Raw genomic sequence first — 21,222 nt, forward strand, 5'->3', positions numbered from 1 at the left:
TTTATATATTTGAACATGGCTATCATATCACCCCTTAACCTCCTCTTCTCCAGGCTAAACATGCCCAGCTCCCTCAGCCGATCCTCATAAGGCATTGTTTCCAGGCCTTTGACCATTTTGGTTGCCCTCCTCTGTACACGTTCTAGTTTGTCAATGCAGGATCAATGCAATCAGGATCAATGCAGGCGCCTTGGCCACAACTGTAGTAAGAGAGTGCTAACAGCAATTGCTTGTCAGTTTGTTTCCTGGTCCAACTCAAAGTGCTCACATTGATGTTGAAAGTCCTAAACAACTTAGACCCCAAATATCTGAAAGACCACCTCTCTCCCCTAGGACTCTCCCATTTACCTCAGTAATATCCACACTGATTGGCAGTGGCTTTCCAGGGCTTCAGGCAGAAGTTTCTCCCACCCCTACTTGGAGATGCCGGGGACTGAATCTGGGGTCTTCCATGTGTCAAGCAAAGGCTCTACCACTGAGCTATAGACCTTCCTCTTATTTAACCTAGTGTGCTAGTGCTTATCTTTGGAGCCCTGCATGCAGCGGTGCCAGGTAACCCAAAGGAATGCCAGCTGCCACATCAGCCTGCCCATTCACTGAGATCATCATCACAGACCTACCTCCACATCTGCTCCCCTCCCACCTCTGGTGTGTGGTGACTGCCCTGTGTAGGGAATTCTCTGCTTAATAGGCTGTTTGATGCCTAACTTTCCTCCATAATATATTCTGATACTGGAGCTCTTGCAAAGTGAGACAGCTAAGCTAGGGATTGGGAAGGGAATTAGATTCAGTTTACATCTAGGTGAATTTATCTGATTCACACTTTTCTGAAACAATGCATAAAGACCAGCTGTTCTTTAAAAATTGCACTTCTCTGGATTTTGCAGTACAGTTCTGCAGCTAAGAAATGTGCACAAAAAAGCATTCATTGGGGTAAAGTGTACAGATAAATGTATATATTAGTGAAAATAACATATACAAATTCATTATACACCTTTAGGTGCCAGGTGAAAATGGTCCTCTTCAACCAAGCCTATATTCTTTCAAATGTGTTTCTGGGAGGTGTTGGCAGGAAGGGGGTTATTGGTTTGTTTTCTTCTTGTTTTTATCATGTATCTTGTGTGTTTTATCTTGTATTTTTATGCTGTGATTTGCCCTGAGATCTATGGATGAAGGGTGGTATACAAATTAAACAAACAATCAAACAAACAAACCATATAGGATTCCATGGTGCTGAAGGTAAACAGGCTTGCTTTATCTCCCAGTTGGATTGTTTGGTTTTACACAACCATCCTCATTGCTTAATTTAGTATCCAGTATAATGATTTACTCTCAGCCTGACTGTTCTGCCCGCATATTTTATTTCAGGTTCATTGAACACAGATTTATGTTTTAACCTTCTCTTTGTGAAGAAGTCTAGCTATCACCTTGTTTGGGAAATAGTAGGATACCTTCTCTTCCTCAAACACTTTCAGTGTTTAGTTTTGCCTCAATTTTCTGGCAAGATTCATTATCCAGATTAAGTAGAAACTGGTCTCATATCTGATTCCTTTTATGGACCTGTATTTCTAAAATAACTTAGTGAATACTAGACTATTATTTCAGTAGTACATGCAAAAATGGTTGCTTTTTCAATAGCTCTCACTTGTCCTCGTTGCAATGGGTAGGCAAATATTACTGCCTGTGCTGCATTGTGATGGCATCCTGTCCACTGCCTGATGCAGTGGACAAGGGTGGGGTGGGATCACCTAGGTGAGTATTTCATGAAAGAGGATGAGGTTTCAAGAGGAAAGGCATTAGTTGCATTTATATGGCACTTTATCTTGTCTCCGTGACTTCTCCCTGTTAAATTCTGAATTATATTTGAGACTGAACCTGCCTGCTGCTGGTTACATTAGCACATGTGGTTTCATTCACCATCTGGGCAAGACCTTACAAGCATGCAAAGGGAAAGACAAGCATCAAAACCATGCAAAGAACACAACTTCTCCCTGCTCTCCCTCCCCCACCAGTGTCTGTTTAAGATAATTAGGCACATTTATCCTTCCCAGATTCAATGCTCACTGTTTGTTTGATATACAATAAATGTTGATGAGTAGAAGGCTCATTTCTGGCTTACATTTCTTGGGAAAAGCAGATGCCAGAGCAATGAAATGGTGTGCAAGTAGTGCAATAATGAACACCTTGAGCAGGCATGCATTGGAACTTAAGCTTATTTAGGCTTAGGCTATTGCCTAGTTCTCAATTTTTTCCTTCTTCCCTATAATAAAGGGCAGTTTCTCACATTTAAAAACTGTAGTTAGTCCTGTAATAATTCTTTAATATCTGTGTCAGAGGGTGGGGTTGTATTTCAGGGATACAGCACCTCCCTTGCATGCAGAAGATCCCAGGTTTCATCCCTGACATCCCTGACATCTGCGTTTGAAACTCAGGAGAGCAAGTGCCAACCAAACTGGGCTAGTGGTCCAACTTGGTATGGGGCAGCTTCCTATGTGGGACTTCCAGATGGTGTCTCTTTCCAAGGTGTGGTGGATCATAGCTGGATGTGGGACTTTTTTATGGTGACACCCTAGTTGTGGAATAATCTCCCCAGGAACACTTTGGTGGCCCCACCAGTCTTGGGTCCAGCAACACTTAAAAGTTTTAACAGGAAGAGGTGGGTAATGGTTAGCACCCTTAAGAATACACAAGTGCCATTAAAAACAGAATCAGCAAGTTAGCGGGTGCAGGGGTTTAGACACGAAGAGTTTTGAACAAGTGTAGTGCTTTCAAATATTTGCTGGATGTTATAAAGTGGAGAAACTGCAAAGCCCTATTTGTGTACAGGACAACAGTCTTGTTAACAATGAGCTAAACTGCCTTTGTTAAGAGGGGGAAGGAAGGAAGGTAAGGCTGTGAAAATTTATTTAACTGAGGGTGATTTATTTTAGGGATTTATAACCTAATCCTTCAACATGTTTTCAGAGCATCTCATTTAAATCATTGATTGAATTCACCATGGGGGAAAGACCACTTTAAATCAATGATTTTAATCAAGTTTTCCCCTTTGTGATTCATAATGCTTTTCAACAAATTTGTGTACCAGTTGGCTCTAGTAACAGGTTTTTTTGGTTTGTGCTAAATAGAGTTTTTCTGAATCATTATTTCGGAATCTCCGATCTTGCATAATCATGCATATCTTGCATGCAAGAGGCTTGTGACTTCTATGAGACAAAGGGAAAGGTACTAAATTAAAATGCAATCTTATACCCACTTATCTAGGAGTAAGCCCTGTTGATCCTGGCAGGACTTACTTCTGAACAGATATTAGCATTAGTATTATCAAAGGTATTTATATACTGCTTTTCAGGTATCTCACAAAGCAGTTTGCACAAGATTATTAGAATAAGCATCATTTTATTTAGAAATCACAATAAACTGGAGAAGACAATCTGTTTGTTTAGAAGAAGCTGCTGCTGTGTCTTCTTCAATCCCTGCAAGATGGTTCTGCAGAGAATGGTGGCAGTTCACAAGGCTGTTTCTTTTTCTTCTCACCTCACCCCACATTATGGTTCTGCAATCACTGCAGCAACATGATTAGAATTGTGCTAATTAGTGGTTGTCTCTGTACACATGCACTGAGCAAGATCCCAAGACTAACAACACAACTTTATGCATGTATCCTTGAAAGCTAGAGCCACTGTGTTCATTGATGCCTACTCCTAGATCAGTGTTTGAGGTTTGTAGTAAAGGTAAAGGGACCCCTGACCATTAGGTCCAGTTGTGACCGACTCTGGGGTTGCGGCGCTCATCTCGCTTTATTGTCCGAGGGAGCCGGCGTACAGCTTCCGGGTCATGTGGCCAGCATGACTAAGCTGCTTCTGGAAAACCAGAGCAGCGCATGGAAATGCCGTTTACCTTCCCGCCTTATTATCTACTTGCACTTTGACGTGCTTTCGAACTCCTAGGTTGGCAGGAGCAGGGACCAAGCAAAGGAGCTCATCCCGTCGCGGGGATTTGAACCGTCGACTTTCTGATCGGCAAGTCCTAGACTCTGAGGTTTTTAGTAGTCATGGGTTAATTTATAGATTTTTTGCATGCAAAGTGCATCCTCTGTCACAGAGCTATGGCCCTTCTCCATCTGGAGAGCCATAAATACCCTGTCTTTGCATTATGGGCAAAGTGTTTGTCCAAGTGTTTAAAGAATGGTGTGGATGCTGGAGTCATCAGAGACAGTTCACTAGGATAGTCTCTCTCACTGCTCATTGCAGCCCTTCATCAACCTGGTGGTCTTCAGCCACATTTAGACTGCAGGTAAAGGCTGCCATACTGAAATGAATGGGAGTTGCAGAAGAACACAGCAGTGCAGTGCCAGGTGTATTGTTCCAGGGTGCTCCTCTTTATCCCAGGACAGCTCATGCTGGAGATTTTCCTGGAGCATTATTTCATCTGTGTTTTCAGAAAAAAGCATCTGAGATCTTATTTCTCTCTCATTTTCTCCCATCACTTCAATACAATGTGTTGGAATAGGTGAAGGACTGTTATGAGGACTTAAGTCCTATGTTTGCATTTTGTTTTCCAGAATGATTAGACAGAGGGTGCCATATGAATGTGTGATGTCAGATACTATTCTTGTTGCAAAGCATAGTGGAATCTCCTGTTTCTTTTCCCCTGAACAAACATGTTATTGTGTTGGACTAACAGTGATATTATTTGGGGTCTTTAGTAGGGTAGTAATAAGAAGCAAATCCCACACCTTACCTATTTTCTTGTGTATAAGCAGCATTATTAAATGCAGGCCTTTCTCCATCTCTTGGCTGATGCATCTCTTGTGTGGCATTTATTTTGATTGCAAAATTCCCATCCTCAAGTCTTGAGATCAGCATTTTATTATTCTACATAGCTCTGTGATTTCCCTTTCTTTATACCTTTCTGTGAACCTTCAAAACCTCCTAACTTTCTGATTTAAGCTTTTATCTGCATTTCCATTTGAATTGTGGTGATGCATTTTGGGCTTGTTTGATGTTGTTTTTTGTGTGTTTTGTGTGTTTTTTAAAGCAAGAGCTCACTATGGCTTTGATACTGTTAGTTAAAGACAAATGGTGATCACTGGAGGCTTGATTCTGTCTTGTGTTTTTTAAAGAAAGAGCAGCAGGGAAATCTAAGTTGCCCACTCAGAGCAACCAAGGCTATCATTTTGTGGAAACACGTTCACGTGAGAACCAGTAAAGGTTGTCTGACTTGGGTCTAGGATAAATATTGGTTGTGCCAATCAAAACATCAATCATTTTCAAAAATACAATGCCATGGTGGATGTGAGCTTGCAAGGGTTTCATGATGGGAGTACTGTCATGTGTAGGCATTATGCTGCATTCTAAATAACAGTGATGCTTCTGAAATGTTCTCATTCAAATTTCTCCCTGGATTTTAAGGTTCAGAATTACCTGGACTTATGTCTGACTTAGATATGATGCATTAGGAATTCCATTTTCCCCATTGTGTATATGTACACAATATAATTTACTCTATTCAATTCGCCCCCTTATCATTGTGTACACCTGCATTTGTTATGTAAAAACTGCCAAAAAAATAAGCAAACTTGATGCAGTTATATGCAACATTGCATGAAAATTATTTTTGCACAATCTTACCAATGCATATGGTCATTTGTTGTTGTATGCATGATTGCAGCAATATTCTTTTTATGCAGTGTTTGCTAATGTGCAGGATTGCATGGACAATTCATTTTTTTCCAAGGACCTCCTGTCCCCATATGAACTGACCCGACCCTGCGATCATCATATGAGGCCCTTCTTTATGTGCCTCTTCTACAAGAGGTCCGGAGGGTGGCAACACATGAATGGGCCTTTTCTGCAGTGGCTCCCCATTTGTGAAATGCTCTCCCCAGGGAAGCTCACCTGATGCCTTCACTTGAAGCTCACCTGAGTCAGGTGAAATGTTCCTCTTCAGCTAGGCTGAAACATTCTTTTAAAATGTTTAAGGGAAAATGGAGTTATGGGTTTGTTTTGTTCTTGTTTTTATTATACATTTTGTGTTTCTGTCTTGTATTTTTATGCTGTGAACTGCCCTGAGATCTATGGATGAACAGTGGTATTCAAATTTAATCAATGAATGAATAAATTTTTATGCAATAGAAAATGTGTTGTGCAGGTGGATGATTAACAAAATCAATCCCCCTGTCAGACTGGGAATATCCCCTCATTCACCCAAGTTTAGGACATTCCACACCTTTCCTCAGCAGACTTTCTCCTTCTTTGAGAAAAATAAGTGGCTCATGTAAATCTAAACTAAGCTTTAATAATAAAGAAAACTATAGAAACTAAATACAACCACATAGGGCCAGTCTGAGGCAAGAAGAGGCAGTTGGTCCCTCTTAACTGACATTCTTAACGGAACAGAGACTGAAGGGGGGGGCTGATTCTGAAGCAGAACACACAAGCCCTGCCCACCAGATACCAACCACTCTACTATTCAAATTAGTCAACAGGGTTTTTCTTACAAAATGCAGTTGCATGAAGAGTATATTTTTTGTCAGAAGTTTGTCAGTGCACACATGCTTTGATAACACAGATTGGAAAGGGAAAGAGGCAAATGTCAATTATTACATTACTGATGTGCTTGCTGTTCTAGGTTCTTTCAGCGGGAAAGGCAGGAAAGAAAATGAATGAATTAATCTGAAAACTCACAAGACTGTTCATGATTCATTTCTGGAAGATAAAAACTTGCACCACCAAATTGCAGAAGACCATTGTGAATTTGAGGAGGCTTAGGTGGTATGCAGCAATACTCCTTTCATTTCTATAAATCCTGTGGGCCTGGGACCTTTGAATGGTTCTGTCTTTCTCTTTTAGTATTCCATATGTAATATGTTGAGATGGCACCATGTGGGAGTTTAAGATAGGCTTCTGCCAATCCCATGCTGGCACCTGAAATAAGGAGCACTGGCCGGTCTTAGAAGTTATTTATGTGGGGTGCCTGCCAAGTCTGAAGTAGTTTTTCACTTTAATGGGAATGGATGTGCCAACCAAACACCAGATGCAGCTTATACAGCCCCAACAGTATATAAGCCTTGAGACCACCTCTGCTAGAAAGAATCTCAGCATATGTCCTAAACTGCAGAAAATGCATTCTACTGGCCAAGCTCCAGCTCCTGCTTCTGGAGCCAAGTCCGTTGTTCATCAGCAACAGCAGGGTACCATTGTTTATTTCCTATAAATTCCTTTCTGTTTGCTGTTTATTTACAATGCCCAGTTTGAAATTGAAGGGCATGAACTTAGTGAGAAATGACTGCCTGGTTGTCTTGTGTGCTTCCTCAATCATGGCTTTACTTTTGGAGAGAGATTATATTGCTGGTGCAGAACCCCTTCTTTCTTGCAGGAGGTGACAATTGCAGTAATCTTTCCTGGTAACACAGGGTTAGTGTACTGTTATTTACATTAGGTATCAGAATATTTACCAGGGATAACTGCTTCTTCCATCAACCAATCCAGGAGCTGGCACAATCTGACAGCTCCCTCCTCCTGAATATCAGTATGATAATCTTAGAATGCAGCAGAGAGGAGGATGGGGGCAAAACTAGAATTAGTTGGCTCTACCTGCCATTGGCTCTGGTTCCATTGACTTTGGACCTTTCTGCTGCTTACCCTATCAGTTCTAATGGACATCAGCCACCGCTGGATCATATGGCTAAAGTTTAGAGAATGCGGCGGGGCATGATACCAGCCACTACTGGAGAGTTTTGTATCCAAAAAGATTCATATCTAAAAAACAAAGAGGGCTGATTGTGGTCCCCCAAATGTTGTCGGGTGCCCATTAAGCTCAGTCAGAGATAGTGATGATGGGAGTGGATATTTAAATGGATACTGCACATTTGTAGCAACAAAGTGTCATCTGGGAGGGGGACAGGAAAATATAGTTGGGACAGGAAAATATACCATAGTTGGCCCCTTGAGGACATGACAAAATGATTGTGACAGTACTTCTTCTTTCTTACAGTTTTTTAAATTCAAATATTTCAGAAACTATAAACTCTTCCAGTAACTTACAAAAATACATCTGAAAGCTTAAAAACCAGAAATGAAGGATTAAAAAAAGGAAGCAAACCCATTACTATGACTAAAATTTATGTACGGTAATTCTTTTTTCATCAATTCACTTAGAGCAGTGGTGCCCAAACATTTTGGATCCACACCCCCTTTTGGATCCACACCCCCTGAATATTGGGGATAAACCTATCCCCAATATTCAGAATAGCGGTTTGCACAACCCACTAAGGAAGATAATAACACAATAAAATTGCAAACAGTAACAATTAATTGCACATTTATTCGAAATTCAGTCAAACCTATTTAGTTTAATTAATTCCACAAAGCTGGTGAACCTTATCCAGTGATATCAGCTTTTCAAAGTCTAATAGCCATGTATACCCCCAGCACCCCCTGCCATCCCCTTGGCTCTTAGTAGGTAATCCCACCACTCTGCAGCGGGCAGTACTGCCCACTTGGGAAGCGCTGAGCTGGAATATAAATACATAAATATTTGCTATGAAATCTGGATTTTTAGGATACTCTTTTAACTTAGATGTGGCTTCAGATATGGTTTCCATTAGAGTTTCCTTCAGCTTGTCTATTAAATTAGGTTGATGGAAGAGTGCCATACCATTATAGGGAACAGTTATTACATTTTTTAACAGTAGCAAGACGAATGAATGCTAAGGCATGGGAAAATACCAACAACCTCAACAAACTGGACATAATCAGGAAGTAATGAGAAGAGCTGAATGTAATAAAATGTATGACTGTGCTATGAAACAAAGATAATTATAATGAAATAGTGGACAAATGGAGGCTGACATCAGGGAATGGACTGTCTCTCAGTGGGAAGGCACATCCTTTGCATGCATAACGTTCCAGGTTCAATCCCCAGCATCTCTAGGTATGGATAGGAGAGAAGACCACAGCATAAGATCATGGAGGGCTGCTTCCAGTGAATGTGGACAATGCTGAGCTACATGGACCAGTGACCTGATTCAGTATAAGGGCGATTGCCATATTTCTATGTTTGAGGAAGGACCATAGCTCAGTGGTAGAGCATCTGCTTTGCATGCCAAGTTCGACCCCCAGTGTCTCCTAGTAGTGATGGACAAGTCCGCCGCCTGAAACTCTGGATAGCTGCTGGCAGTCAGTATAGACAGTACTGAGCTGGTTGGATCATGGCTCTGACTCTATAAGGCAACTTCCTCTATTCCTAGAACAGCTGATTAAAAACAGAGGGTGGTATTGAACTGAGTTTTGCTCTGTAGGCAAGGTTTTTTTGTGTCCCGAAGCTTCCCTGAAGAAAACTCATTGTTTTGCATGGAATTGGAACAAATGTCAATTCTCAGAAAACATGATTGATGTTAGTTCCAATTCAGCAGCAAACAGTAGGTTTTCCCAAAGAACCCTTCTCAGACCCATGTCTACAAATCACAGATCTGTGCCTAGAAATCATGACACAAATGAAAGTGTTGATAAGCCCTGAAATGAATGAAACTATTAATTTCAATAGGTTTGTTGGCATACATCTGTCTTGAGAGACAATGGAGTGTGCCTCTAGTGCAGTGTGTGTGGAGGTCCTGGGCTGCCCAGATGACAAGGCCCCCCTCTCGGCCACATCGATGTGGTCCAAAGGAAAGCAGACTGATACATTTGGTACCAGCTTAGCTGGTTTGCCCTTAGTCCTAACTCTGGGTGGTATCAGCCAAGGTTTACTATCAGGAGAAGGGGTGGATTTTCCACTGCTAAAAGACATAGTGGCAGTCCTTAAAGATAGACACCCAGTTCTGCCAGCATCTTACCAAGTGCATTTACTGAAATAGCAAACCGCTCAACATGCTATTTGTGAACTGGCAGATGCTACATTTTGATGTCTGCTCCAGCCTGTTTACTTCAGCTTGGCTGCTCACTCAATGTCCCAGTAGGCAAGGGGAGTTGGCAGGGGGTAGGAGGGGGGGGGGCTCTTGTGTATCAGATTCTGACTTTCCTTTGGTGAGGCAGATGGCTTTCATCATGTATGAGCAATGCATTTCTGAATCAAAACACATTATAAAGATGTTTCTTGTATGTTATCAAGAAGCGTTAGGGCTGATGGGCTCCACCAGCTATCAGTCATCAGCCGAAAGGAATCAATGAACAAGATAAAATTGGCTTTGCTGCAGAATTTGATAAGGAATCGCACAGCGACACAGGAATCTGTTTCAATGTCTCTGTTCTGTTCACCAGTAATATCAGTGATGGAAAATGTTTTGGCATTGTTGTTCAGGCTAGGGGGCTTTCATGCATGCATCTTGGGCTGCTACAGATTTGACACTTCTGCAAACTGTGGTTTGTGCTCCAGAATATATTGGCTGACTATATTGCAATGTTTCTGTCTTCTATGCTGCAGCTAATTATGGGATGCCCCATGGCGCACTTTTTTTGCGCCCCCTCCGCGTGGTCAACATGAAGACCAAACTCCCAAAATGTGTAGTTATTTCAATTCATTAAGTGATCATATAGAACAGGGATCACCAGCCTGGTGCCAGCAAAGGCCTTTGCTGGTGCTCATATACACCATATTGCCAATGTGCACTGGGATGGCTAGCTTCAATGCTTTATTTTTATTTTTTTTAAATGGCAGAGCAGCGCAGAATAGTTGCTGGAGCAGCAATGGGACCTTGCAGTGCATGGCAGGAAGGGGAGCTATTTGTGTAGAAGGTGTGTTTGTGCAAAAGATGGGGGGGGGTATGTATGAATGTGTGGTCTGCCAATATGTGTGTTTTGTGTGCTGGGGTGCAATCTTGAATTATCATTATTTTTGGCGGCGGCAGAGGGGGAGGTAAGTCCTGCACTGCATAATTGATCCCAACATGCAGCACATCATTTGAATGACAATCAACTTGTGGGGGAGTGGCCCCCTCAAATATTTTATTGGGTGTAAAGGGATCTCAAACCCTAGTAGTTGGCTCCTTTGTGTGCTGGATGGAGAAGTGTGTGTGTGTGAGAGAGAGGTGGTGGTGGCAGCATGTATATAATGTGTGCTTTGTGAGACAGGGAGAGATAATAATAATAATAATAATAATAATAATAATAATAATAATAAATAAATAAATAAAATTTATACCCCCCCCTCCCTGGCCAGACCCGGGCTCAGGGCAGCTAACACCAATAAAATTACAATAAAAACATAATAGAAAAAAATACCAATTTAAAATACAGGTTAAAATACAATTTAAAATGCAGCCTCATTTTAAAAGTATGACTAGCACCCACAGCACTTTCTCGAAATTCAAAATGTGCCCACAGGCCCCACAAGGTTGGCAACCTCTGATATAGAAGCATCTTCAGCAGAGGGGTATCATGACCCCTGATTATGGAAGGCCCACCGTTGTGAGGTGCATCTCCCTCATTATTTGTGCTAAGGGTAGAATTTAAAGACACTCTTGTCCACCCCAGCTTTTGGTAGTTGAAGGATATTGTTGGGCAACTGTGAAGCTATTAGGTGTGAGGTTTTGGGTTTTTTCTTATAAAAAACCCCTATAATTACCTTTTAAAAATGTGTTGCTTTTCTGTTATATCATGACATATTTTGGAGGAAGGAGGTGAGGTATATGTTCTGCCTTCACTGCATTGTTGAAGGCAGTGGGCAGAGTGCTTGGATTCTGCTTGTGGACTTCCGCTTTTGGAATAGTGTGTGCAGCTCTGGTTGCCTCACTTCAATAAGGATATTGTGCAGCTGGAAAAGATCCAGAAAAAGGCAACCAAACTGATTAAAAGGATGCAGAGACTCTCCTATGAGGAAAGGTTGCAGCGTTGAGGTTATTTTGCTTTAGAGAAAAGGCGATTAAGAGGTGACATGCTATAAATTTGTGAAATTATGTCTCACACAGAGAAAGTGGATGGAGAAGTACTCTCTCATAACTCTAGAACTTGTGAATGTTGAATGAAGCTGAATATTGTTAAGATAAAAGAAGGTCCTTGTCAGTGGCTCCCGGCTGGTTGACTAGGAAAGTGTAAAGGCAAGGAAAAATTTCCTACAGTCCTTCTTTATTTCAAACTTTACAGAGAGAGGCTATAGAACCCAGCCTCTTGGATAATGGCATTGTCCCAAGTGAATCTCCACCCCTCGTCTCTCCCACTTCCTCATTCTCATCATCTCCTCTATAGGTGCTGCTACGTGCCCTCTGTCTTTGAGCTCTTTGCTCTCCTACTTTTGAGGCTTGTTGGGTTCCGGGAGATGGAGGGTCTGAAATGCTTTCTAATGACAACGATTCAGCCAGCTGCTCTGGCTCTCCCATGATTTCCCAACCTTCCCCCTCCTCTGCCTCTGAGCTGCCACCTCCCTCAAACCCCTGTTGCAAATCTATACTGTCTTCCTCTTCCCTGGAAGGGTCAGGCTGGGGAGGCTGTCTCCACCATTCCTCCTCTGCCCTGTCCCTGACAGGCCTTCACACAGCACGTAACTCAGAGCTCACACCCACAGGAAGCAGTGATGGACACAAATTTGGATGGCTTTAAAAGAGGATTGGACACATTCACGGAGGATGAGGCTATTGATGGCTACTAGCCACAATGGCTATGCTCTGCCTCTGCCATTGGATTCGTTAATGCTTCTGAATACCAGCTGCTGGAAACTGCAGGAGAGGAGGGTACTTTGCTTGAGTCTTGCTTCAGCAAACTCGTCTTATGCTCTTTCCATGGGTGTAGCCAGGATGTTTGTTAGAGGGGCAGGCCTTTTGTAAGGACATTTCTTGGGCGAGGGGCAGAATCTTAGTTAGCTATGTATTTTTATTTTTTTGGGGGGGGGGAGCTGCCCCTCCCTGCTCCCTCCCTTGGCTACGCCCATGGTTCTTTGTATAAAAATCTAATAATCAGTGCAAAATCTTAATGCTTTAAAGTAAGCACTGAGGTTCACTAACCATGGCAAGGTGAAAAATAGTGGCTGCAGGGGGTTGGCACAGATTCAATTGATGTCTTGCAGAGGAGTCAATTTCCACTTGCACCCCACGAGCCACACACTGAGAACATGCATATAGAAGTGCAAATCTACATCTGAATTACTACGGATCAAGAGTCCTAACGCACAGCTCTAAAATTAAGCAGCAGAGCTGAACAAAGGCATGCCATTAATACTCTTACTTTACAAATGAGGAACACTGAATCCGAGAGAGAGAAATGATTAGCAAAAGGTCACCCATCCCAGAAAATAAACCAAATTAACATACTATTCTTTAACTACTAAAGTAGGGAACCTTTGTAGCTCTATTGCAAATCACCCAGGGACCTACCAATAGATCTCAATATACACTCCCCCACCTATGCTTTACAGAAGAGTTTTTCAAGCTATCATCCTTCAATGAATCTTTTCCACATCTATCTTGTGGGATGGAGCTTTGGGGCCTCCTGCAACTGGCATTGCTGCTGCTTACCTGGACTGGGCTGGAGCAGGGGAGGACATTTGTGAGGTTGGGGTGCACAGGCACATCAACTTGGAGTGCTGCTTTGGCTCTGCTGGTGTGCTTGCGCATTCCAAACTTTACCACTTCCCTGCATTGTCTCAGCCCAATCCAAGAAAGCTGCAGCAATGCCAGTGTCCGGAGGGCAGTTCTTTGCCTCCTCCCTATCACACAGGATGCTACTGTAAAAAAAAACAAAAAACCATCCGTTTCCTGAAATAAATAAGAATACAGTAACCACATTCTGTGTAAAAATTCACTAGGCTGTGGTTCAATATGTACCACTACAATCAAGGCAATTTCATAAGCTGCATAATTTGGGTTTATTTCTTTCTTGAAATTTCCTTTTCAAGATTTATACTAGAAGCATCAAAGGTGGCTTGCAGGAAGATAGCAATTGCAGGGGAAAGGGTTTTAAAAGCATAATCACAACAAATGAGAGAGTCCATAGAATAATTTGCAGCAAGTGGGGGGGGGGCAGCACTTGCTCCTAACGGTCTTTAACACCTTTGTATTTATTTGGCTTAATATATCCTAAATAAAATCAACATATAAGCTCTGGTTACACAGTTCTTTTTTATTTTTAAGAATAATAAATCTTTTAAAAAGCTTTTTAAAAATGATCAAGAGGGTGGAGTGACTCCCCTATGAAGAAAGTAGAAGCATTTGATTTTTTTTGTTTTTGTTTAGAGAAAATACAAGTAAGAGGTAACATAACAGAAGTTTGTAAGATTGTGCATGGCTTGGAGAAGGTGTTTAGAGAAAAGTTTTTCTTTCCCTCTTTCATGACTCTGAAACTTGTGGACATCTGATGGAGCTGAGTGTTGGAAGATGCAGAACTGATGAAAGAAAGCATGGCATGTTTCAAATTCTGGGCCCTCTGTGGGTTGAAGCCCTGGGTGGTATAAATGCATGCTGGCATTAACATGGAGATGTGGGCCAGAGTGCATATATTTTAAGAAACTCAGAAATGCAACCTATAAAATATGTAGATGCAACCCAATTAAATTCAGCAAGGAGAATGCATCCACTGGGCATACAACGGAGAGAAATTGAGATAATCTTACTGTATGGATCTTTTCTCTGTTAGTCCCCCCACCCCTTTATTGTAAAGCTTCTGAGTACCATTTTTCTTTCTGGATTTATTTGTTCAACAATTTGAATAGTTTTAAGCCACTTTGGTTGCATGCCTGGATTTTAGGGTAATGATGAAGAGGGGATGATGCCTCTTAATTTCCAATAGTCAAATGACATCCACAGATCAAGTTCATCATTATTCTCCTTTCAACATGATGGTGTTCACTTAAGTTAAAAGAATTAGGAGTATGACCCAGAGTCTGTATCTACAGCATTGTGTAAGATGCTTACTCCTTACACGAATATTTTAGATGAAGGCTGAAATTAGATTAAAATGTCTGTCTGCAAATCCCTCATTGTCTAGTCTAGAGCAGCCATTTCTGATCAGCTACGTAAGAGTCAACGAGCAGCTTGCATAAGTTCCTTAATCTGAGAGTATCTTGGACATTGCATGTGACTGTTTCCACCTAGCACCAGCTACTCGCAGGAGAGAGAGAGAGAGCAGCCGCAGGCTATTTTGCAGAGATGAATGAATAATTCACAGCAAAGAAATTCATTGGACAAATTGTGCCCCTTCTGATTCAGTGAGACTCCTCAAGTGCTTCTAGTTAAGCAAGAATGTAAGCAGTGCTGCTTTTGTGGATTTAAGGAGAAAAGAAGAGCCCCATCAAATCAGATCATAGGCATTGATTATCTACAGAAGTGGCCAGTCAGGGAAGCTCACCTGAATGTGGTTAACATCTGACATTCAGAGATACACTATCTGGAGGCTCTGTCTTCTTACTGCTAGACCTACCTTGCTCAATAGATTTGTCTGACTATTATTTAAAGCCATCAGTTACCACCACCAATCTGCCCCCTGGTGTGTGTGTGAGTTTGCTTTTACTTGCATGAGGCTTGTCTTTTTTGCTGTGCCACCTGGGCCAATATGCCCTTTGATATTGTCTGCCCAGTGGCGTAGCGTGGGTTGTCAGCACCCGGGGCAAGGCAAGTAATTTGCGCCCCCTAACCCGTGGAGCCAGGTAGGGGCAGAGAGCTGCGAGTGCGAGCGCGCGCCCCCCCCAGATGTTGCGCCCGGTGCGGCTGGCACCCCCTGCACCCCCCACGCTACGCCACTGTGTCTGCCCTATGGTTGAGATTCACTGATGACTGCCTCAGGGGGAAGGCTGCATCTGCCTCTTATGAACCTATAGCAAGTACTATACCTTTCTGTGTGTAAGATGCACCCTATTTTGGGGGACTCAAATTTAAGAAAATGGGGGGAGATGGCACAAAGTTGTTGAGCTTTTTGTGAGGACAAAAGCTCACCCCTTTGAGCTCAGACTTTGGGAGGTTCATGTATCTCCAGCGGCATTCGAGTTGAACCTCAATATGATATCCTTTTATGATTGTAGTAATTTTAATCTGTTTCAGTATTTCAACTTTTGTATCTTTAAAAAGTAGGGTTGTTAATTGTTATTTCTTTTTGTAAACTGCTTTGAGGTTTGTTTGCTTGTTTTTACAATCAAGTGGTGTACATAAATTAATGTAATGAATGAATGAAGTTATTATATCGAGTATCTCTTGCAGGAAGTGTGTGTGTGTGTTCTGTAACACTATACAGTTTAGTTATTGTGCTTCATGGGGAGAAGCTGTTGCTTTAGTTCAGTTTCATTTCCCATTCCATCTGTTAACAGGGTTGGACCAGGCAGCCTGTCTATTATAGGGCTCCTTAATATTGAGAAGAGTTTGTGTGTTCAGACCCGGAGACTTCCCCCCTAAATAAAGATACATTTGACTCAAATTTTAGTTTTGGTTTTTGGCAGAATTTAGGCCACAACGTTATTGATTACAGAAAGTTTGTGGTTTCATAGGCTCTGGTTTGACTACCTCCCTGCACCCTGACAGGTAGTGCTGACCCAGAGCTCTGTCATAGGTCAGCCAAGGGTAAATACCTGAGGTAGGCAGAAAGCCCAGGAATGGACTATGTCCACTCCCCCACTCCTGGACTCAGGCACAGGCACAACTCCCTCTCGGGGGTTGACCAAACCAAGTTGAGTCCGTGGATTCCTTTAACGGAATACCCTTCACATAGAGTTGGTGAGAGCATTCTCCCATCCCTGTCACCTGAACCAGTGCCTATCCGCAACCTTACAAGTTGTGACGAATTGCTATGTGGCAGGCGAAACCCAAATGGCAACAGAGCCAATCAGCTAAGTGGGGAAAATTCCTGCCATGCCCCTGTCCCAATGACAGACGACACACGATGGCATAGCAAGGTCAATCGCAAAAGAACCTAAATATAGGGAGAGGTGGGCAGGTGTTCCGATGGACGAGCCAAAAGAGGAAGCTCTGGGTCATGTGCATAGGCATATATTGGTCCCTCGAACCATTTAGACAGCACCCCATTAGCCAGATTAAGCCCAGCAATGAGGGACCTACCAACTGGGTGTTGTGGCTTGTCCAATGCAGTCATACCTTGGGTTACAGCTGCTTCAGGTTGCACTTTTTCAGGTTGCGGACCGCCGAAACCCGGAAGTACCGGAATGGGTTACTTCCGGGTTTCAGCAGTCGTGCATGCGCAGAAGCGCTAAATCGCACTTTGCGCAAGCGCCAAATCGCAACCTGTGTGTGCACAGACGCACAGATGCGGGTTGTGAATGCTGCGGGTTGTGAACATGCATCCCGAACGGATCACATTCACAACCCGAGCGTCCACTGTATACCCACCCACAACACAGGAGGTCAGTCTCCAGGTCTCACTGCAACATGTGCCCTCTTTGAGGAAGGACACACTTTCCCAAACTTGGTCAGAGTTGAGGGTAACTGTAGCCCCCAAACAGCTGGAGACCCAAGTTTGGGAAATGCTGATATAGAGCAAGGCAAGAGGACCTTTTTCTAGGGTTGCCATATGTCCAAATTTTCCTGGATACATCTGGAATACTGCAGTCAGCAGAAGTGTCTGGGTGGAAAATTGGGGAAAGTCCAGGAAAATCCAGATGTATGGCAGCCTATGTTAGCAATGCCATTTCCCCCACCAAAATAGCTTTAAAACAGCATTTGTTTGCAATGTTGCCCAAAAAGCTCAACAATTTTTCTGCCTGGATTTTCACTGTTTGAAATATGTCAACCCCTACCTTTTTCATCCTAAGGGTATTACCTTTGGGTATACGTTGCAGTCATGTGAAAGTCAGTGTTTCCTACACATGCACACACATGGAACACACACTCCCATCTCTGCATCTTGCATCTGGGCAAGCAAGAGCCATTATCACAGTTCAGTGACACTTTCCAGTCAGGCAACTGCACTTAAGGAGAGCACAGACCTCAGATGGTGAGGGGTGTGGTATGGGGAGTGTTTTGAGGGCCAAATAGGGGAGCCCCCAGCCACATTCCTGAAATAGAGGACTGTCTGCAAAGTAGAGCTTATGGCCATCTCATGCCCAGCCTGAAACGGCAGTTTATTTCTTCAGGAATTGGACTGGCTCTGCAGCAACTATCTATACAGCGCAGGATTGTGATAACATGGAAGACTAATCTGATGTCAGGTGTTGACTGGTGACAATGATCTCATTGGTGGCATGAATGTGAGAGAGTGGTGTCAACTCCAATGTCCCTAGAGCCATTTTCCCTCTGTCATTTGCTTCCCGCAAACACTCATCTTACCACCTAGTGGAAAACAAAAATGAGAAAGCTTATTCCAAGGGCACCAGCAAAGAGCAATTCTGCTTTGCCACAGCTGGATTTGTTTAGAAGGATCTATGATAGCCCATTTGGTTTGGCCACAACTTAAAGGAAATAACTATGGTACTTAAGGACTTAACTCAATACTCCCTGGAGGTAATGATTCCCTCCACCCGTCTTCCTTCCATTGTACAGACTATCTTGCTTGTTGGTTGGGGACCTTTCATTCCCCAGGCGACCTAATGGATACTAAGAATTGAAATTCAATTTTCAGCTTTTTGCTCAAGGGAAGAGCTTATTTCGGTAGGGAGACCACGGGGAGCCAGTGAAGCTTTTCCTTTTTTTTTTTTTGTATACTCAAGCCATCTTCAGGTTTATTTATAAATTGAGAAAAGAGAGAAGGTTGCACTAAAAATAATTAAACGTGTCAGAATGCAAATAAAATGATTGCAAGGTCACACAGAGCACACTGGGGAAAAGTCAGATCCGGTTCTTCTGGGAAAAAGTAACAGAAGAAACGTTTGCTCATTAGAGGCGGACTGTGCTAGAACATGGAACCTTGAAGTCATTAGTGCCCATTAGCCACCTTACACCTGTATCTGGCTTGCTCAGGAGGAGGATCTGCCCCAGCTGCTCTAAAACAAGAGGCACCGGGCTTATGCACAATTTACCCACATTACACTCGACATGGGACTAGGAATCTGCAGCACTCTGACTGCAAAGTCGGGCTCACTTGAATTGTTCTGAGCAAATAATGAGCCAGATTGGATCAGGGCTCTACATTAGTCATCTCTAGAATCAACAGTCCTGTGGATCCTGGGATGGCTAGCACAGGGGGTCTTCTTGCTACCGTGCACTTTGAATAGAAAGGAGCCTGTCACCCAGAAGCAATGGGATTTGATGACATTCCATCAAGAGTGAATTGTACCTCTGGGAGTAGGGCAGGGCTGTTTTCATGTAAAAACCAACTGCCAATAAGCTACTGAGCCTGGTTTTGACTACCGCTTTTGACTTATTAAATCATCGTCATCATCATCATCATCATCATCATCATCACCATCCACCTGGTTCCTGGAACAGCTAGAATAGTTACATAAGTGTCTATGTTAATATAATGTTAATCATATCATGTTGGTGTTTATGCATGGCCCCATAGCTCAGAGTCAGGGCGCATGCTGTGCACATGGAGCAGGGGTGGCTAGCCTGTAGACCTCCAAATGTTGTCGTGGGGCTATGGCTCCCATTCTCCCTGAACCTTGTCCCACGCTGTGGCTGATGGAGACTGGAGTCCAGCCATGTCTGGTGGGTCACAGTAGTTAGCCACATAGAGGGTTCCAGATTCAGTGCCTTGCATCCCCATTTGACTTTTACCTGAGATCTTGGGGAGTGCTGCCAGTCAAAGTTGGTGGCACTGGGGTATATGTACCAACGTGCTGACTTACTATGGCCAACTATGGCCAATCATATGCCCATTAGTTTTGTGGCTGAGCAGGAATTTTAACTTGGGTTTCCCCAAGTGATACCCCAAACTCTAGCCCAGGGAAGGGAAACCTGTAACTCTCTAATGCTGTTGGAATTCATCTCTCATCATCCCTGACCATTGGCCATGCTAGTCGGGGGCTGTTGGGACTTGAGGTCCAACAATTTTTAGGGGGCCACAGATTTGCCACCCTTGCTTCAAACAATGTACCACACTGGCTCAGAATTATTAGTTGTATACCCGAAGAACCTCCCCTCTCCCCCTCCACTGCAAATCAAGGGGGTGAATGTGCAGTATGGGACACACACATACCAAGGACTTTGTGATGAGTTGTAGCTCAGTGGTAAAGCATCTGATGTACATGCAGAAGGTTCCATATTCAATTCCTGACATCTCTAGGTAGGGCTGGTAGGTGTGGGTGATATGGAACTAGATGGACCAATTGTCTGACTCAATATAATGCTGATCTCTTTGTTCCTGCACAAGATAAGTAACAAATTTTGTAGCTCCATCTGAAAGAACTGCTCTCTTTCTCCCCTCTCCCCCCATTCAGGTCACCCAGTTGTTATGAACAATGGCTCAGCTGTACTACAAAAAGGTGAACTACTCGCCCTACAGAGACCGGATCCCCTTGCAGATTGTGCGGGCAGAAGCAGAACTGTCATTGGAGGAGAAGGCCTACCTCAGTGCTGTGGAAAAGGGGGACTATGCCAGTGTGAAGCATGCCTTGGAAGAGGCTGAAATCTACTACAACATCAACATTAACTGCATGGACCCTCTTGGACGCAGTGCCCTTTTAATAGCCATAGAGAATGAAAACCTGGAGATTATGGAGATGCTACTGAGCCACAGTGTCTACGTGGGTGATGCTCTGTTGTATGCAATAAGGAAAGAAGTGGTGGGGGCTGTGGAGCTTCTTCTGAACTACAGAAAGCCAAGTGGGGAGAAACAGGTATGTCAAGAATGAAAAGAAATGCTGTGTACAATTGTTTGTCTAAATTGAATGGAGGAGAATCCCAAGATAATTCTATGAGGACTGGGCCAAGACCCATCACACCAGTTTTCTGAAAATATTGTTCCTTTGTAAAAATGGAGCCTTAATTTTCTGCAGCTTTATTGGAGTGGAGAGAGAAATTCTCCCCAAACCTTAAGGCAGTTGTTTCTACTTAATTTAAGTGAATTTAGGATTGGCACTGGATATTTTGAGTCAAGCGGTTTTCAACTATTCTTGAGGGAGGGGAAAAAGAAATTGTTCCAAAATCCAGGTAGAGAGAGGTTAAATTTATGATAGATTTAAGGATGTAGGGCTTGAAGCTGAGGGATCTCCTTTTAACTTTCTTCCTTTAGTGAAGCATTTATCTGGCTTCCTGTACTTCCTTTTAACGTGAAATAAAGCTGTCCAGCTCTCAGGTATTGCAGATACAGCATTTCCAGGTGAAAGCAAATGAGGAGCATGGGAGGCTGCTTCTGGAGTATTCAACAGCTGGGATGGTTTTCCTGATGTCATGTAAAAAGGATAGCTATAGAATTT

The 21,222-nt window shown here is 42.9% G+C and overlaps 1 protein-coding gene across 7 annotated transcripts in view; it reads left to right on the plus strand.

The window, feature by feature from the left end:
• TRPC5 (transient receptor potential cation channel subfamily C member 5) overlaps nt 1-21,222 on the plus strand; it is a 171,234-nt gene that overhangs the window by 23,186 nt on the left and 126,826 nt on the right. For all 7 annotated transcript variants that reach the window (XM_083423493.1, XM_083423494.1, XM_083423496.1 and 4 more), the window contains one exon: nt 20,245-20,643. In XM_083423493.1, coding sequence (XP_083279619.1) covers nt 20,266-20,643 — 378 coding nt within the window. In that variant the 5' untranslated portion in view covers nt 20,245-20,265. The remainder of the gene's footprint in view (nt 1-20,244; nt 20,644-21,222) is intronic.

Source organism: Podarcis tiliguerta, assembly GCF_965153285.1.
Source record: "Podarcis tiliguerta genome assembly, chromosome: Z".
Lineage (NCBI taxonomy): Eukaryota > Metazoa > Chordata > Lepidosauria > Squamata > Lacertidae > Podarcis > Podarcis tiliguerta.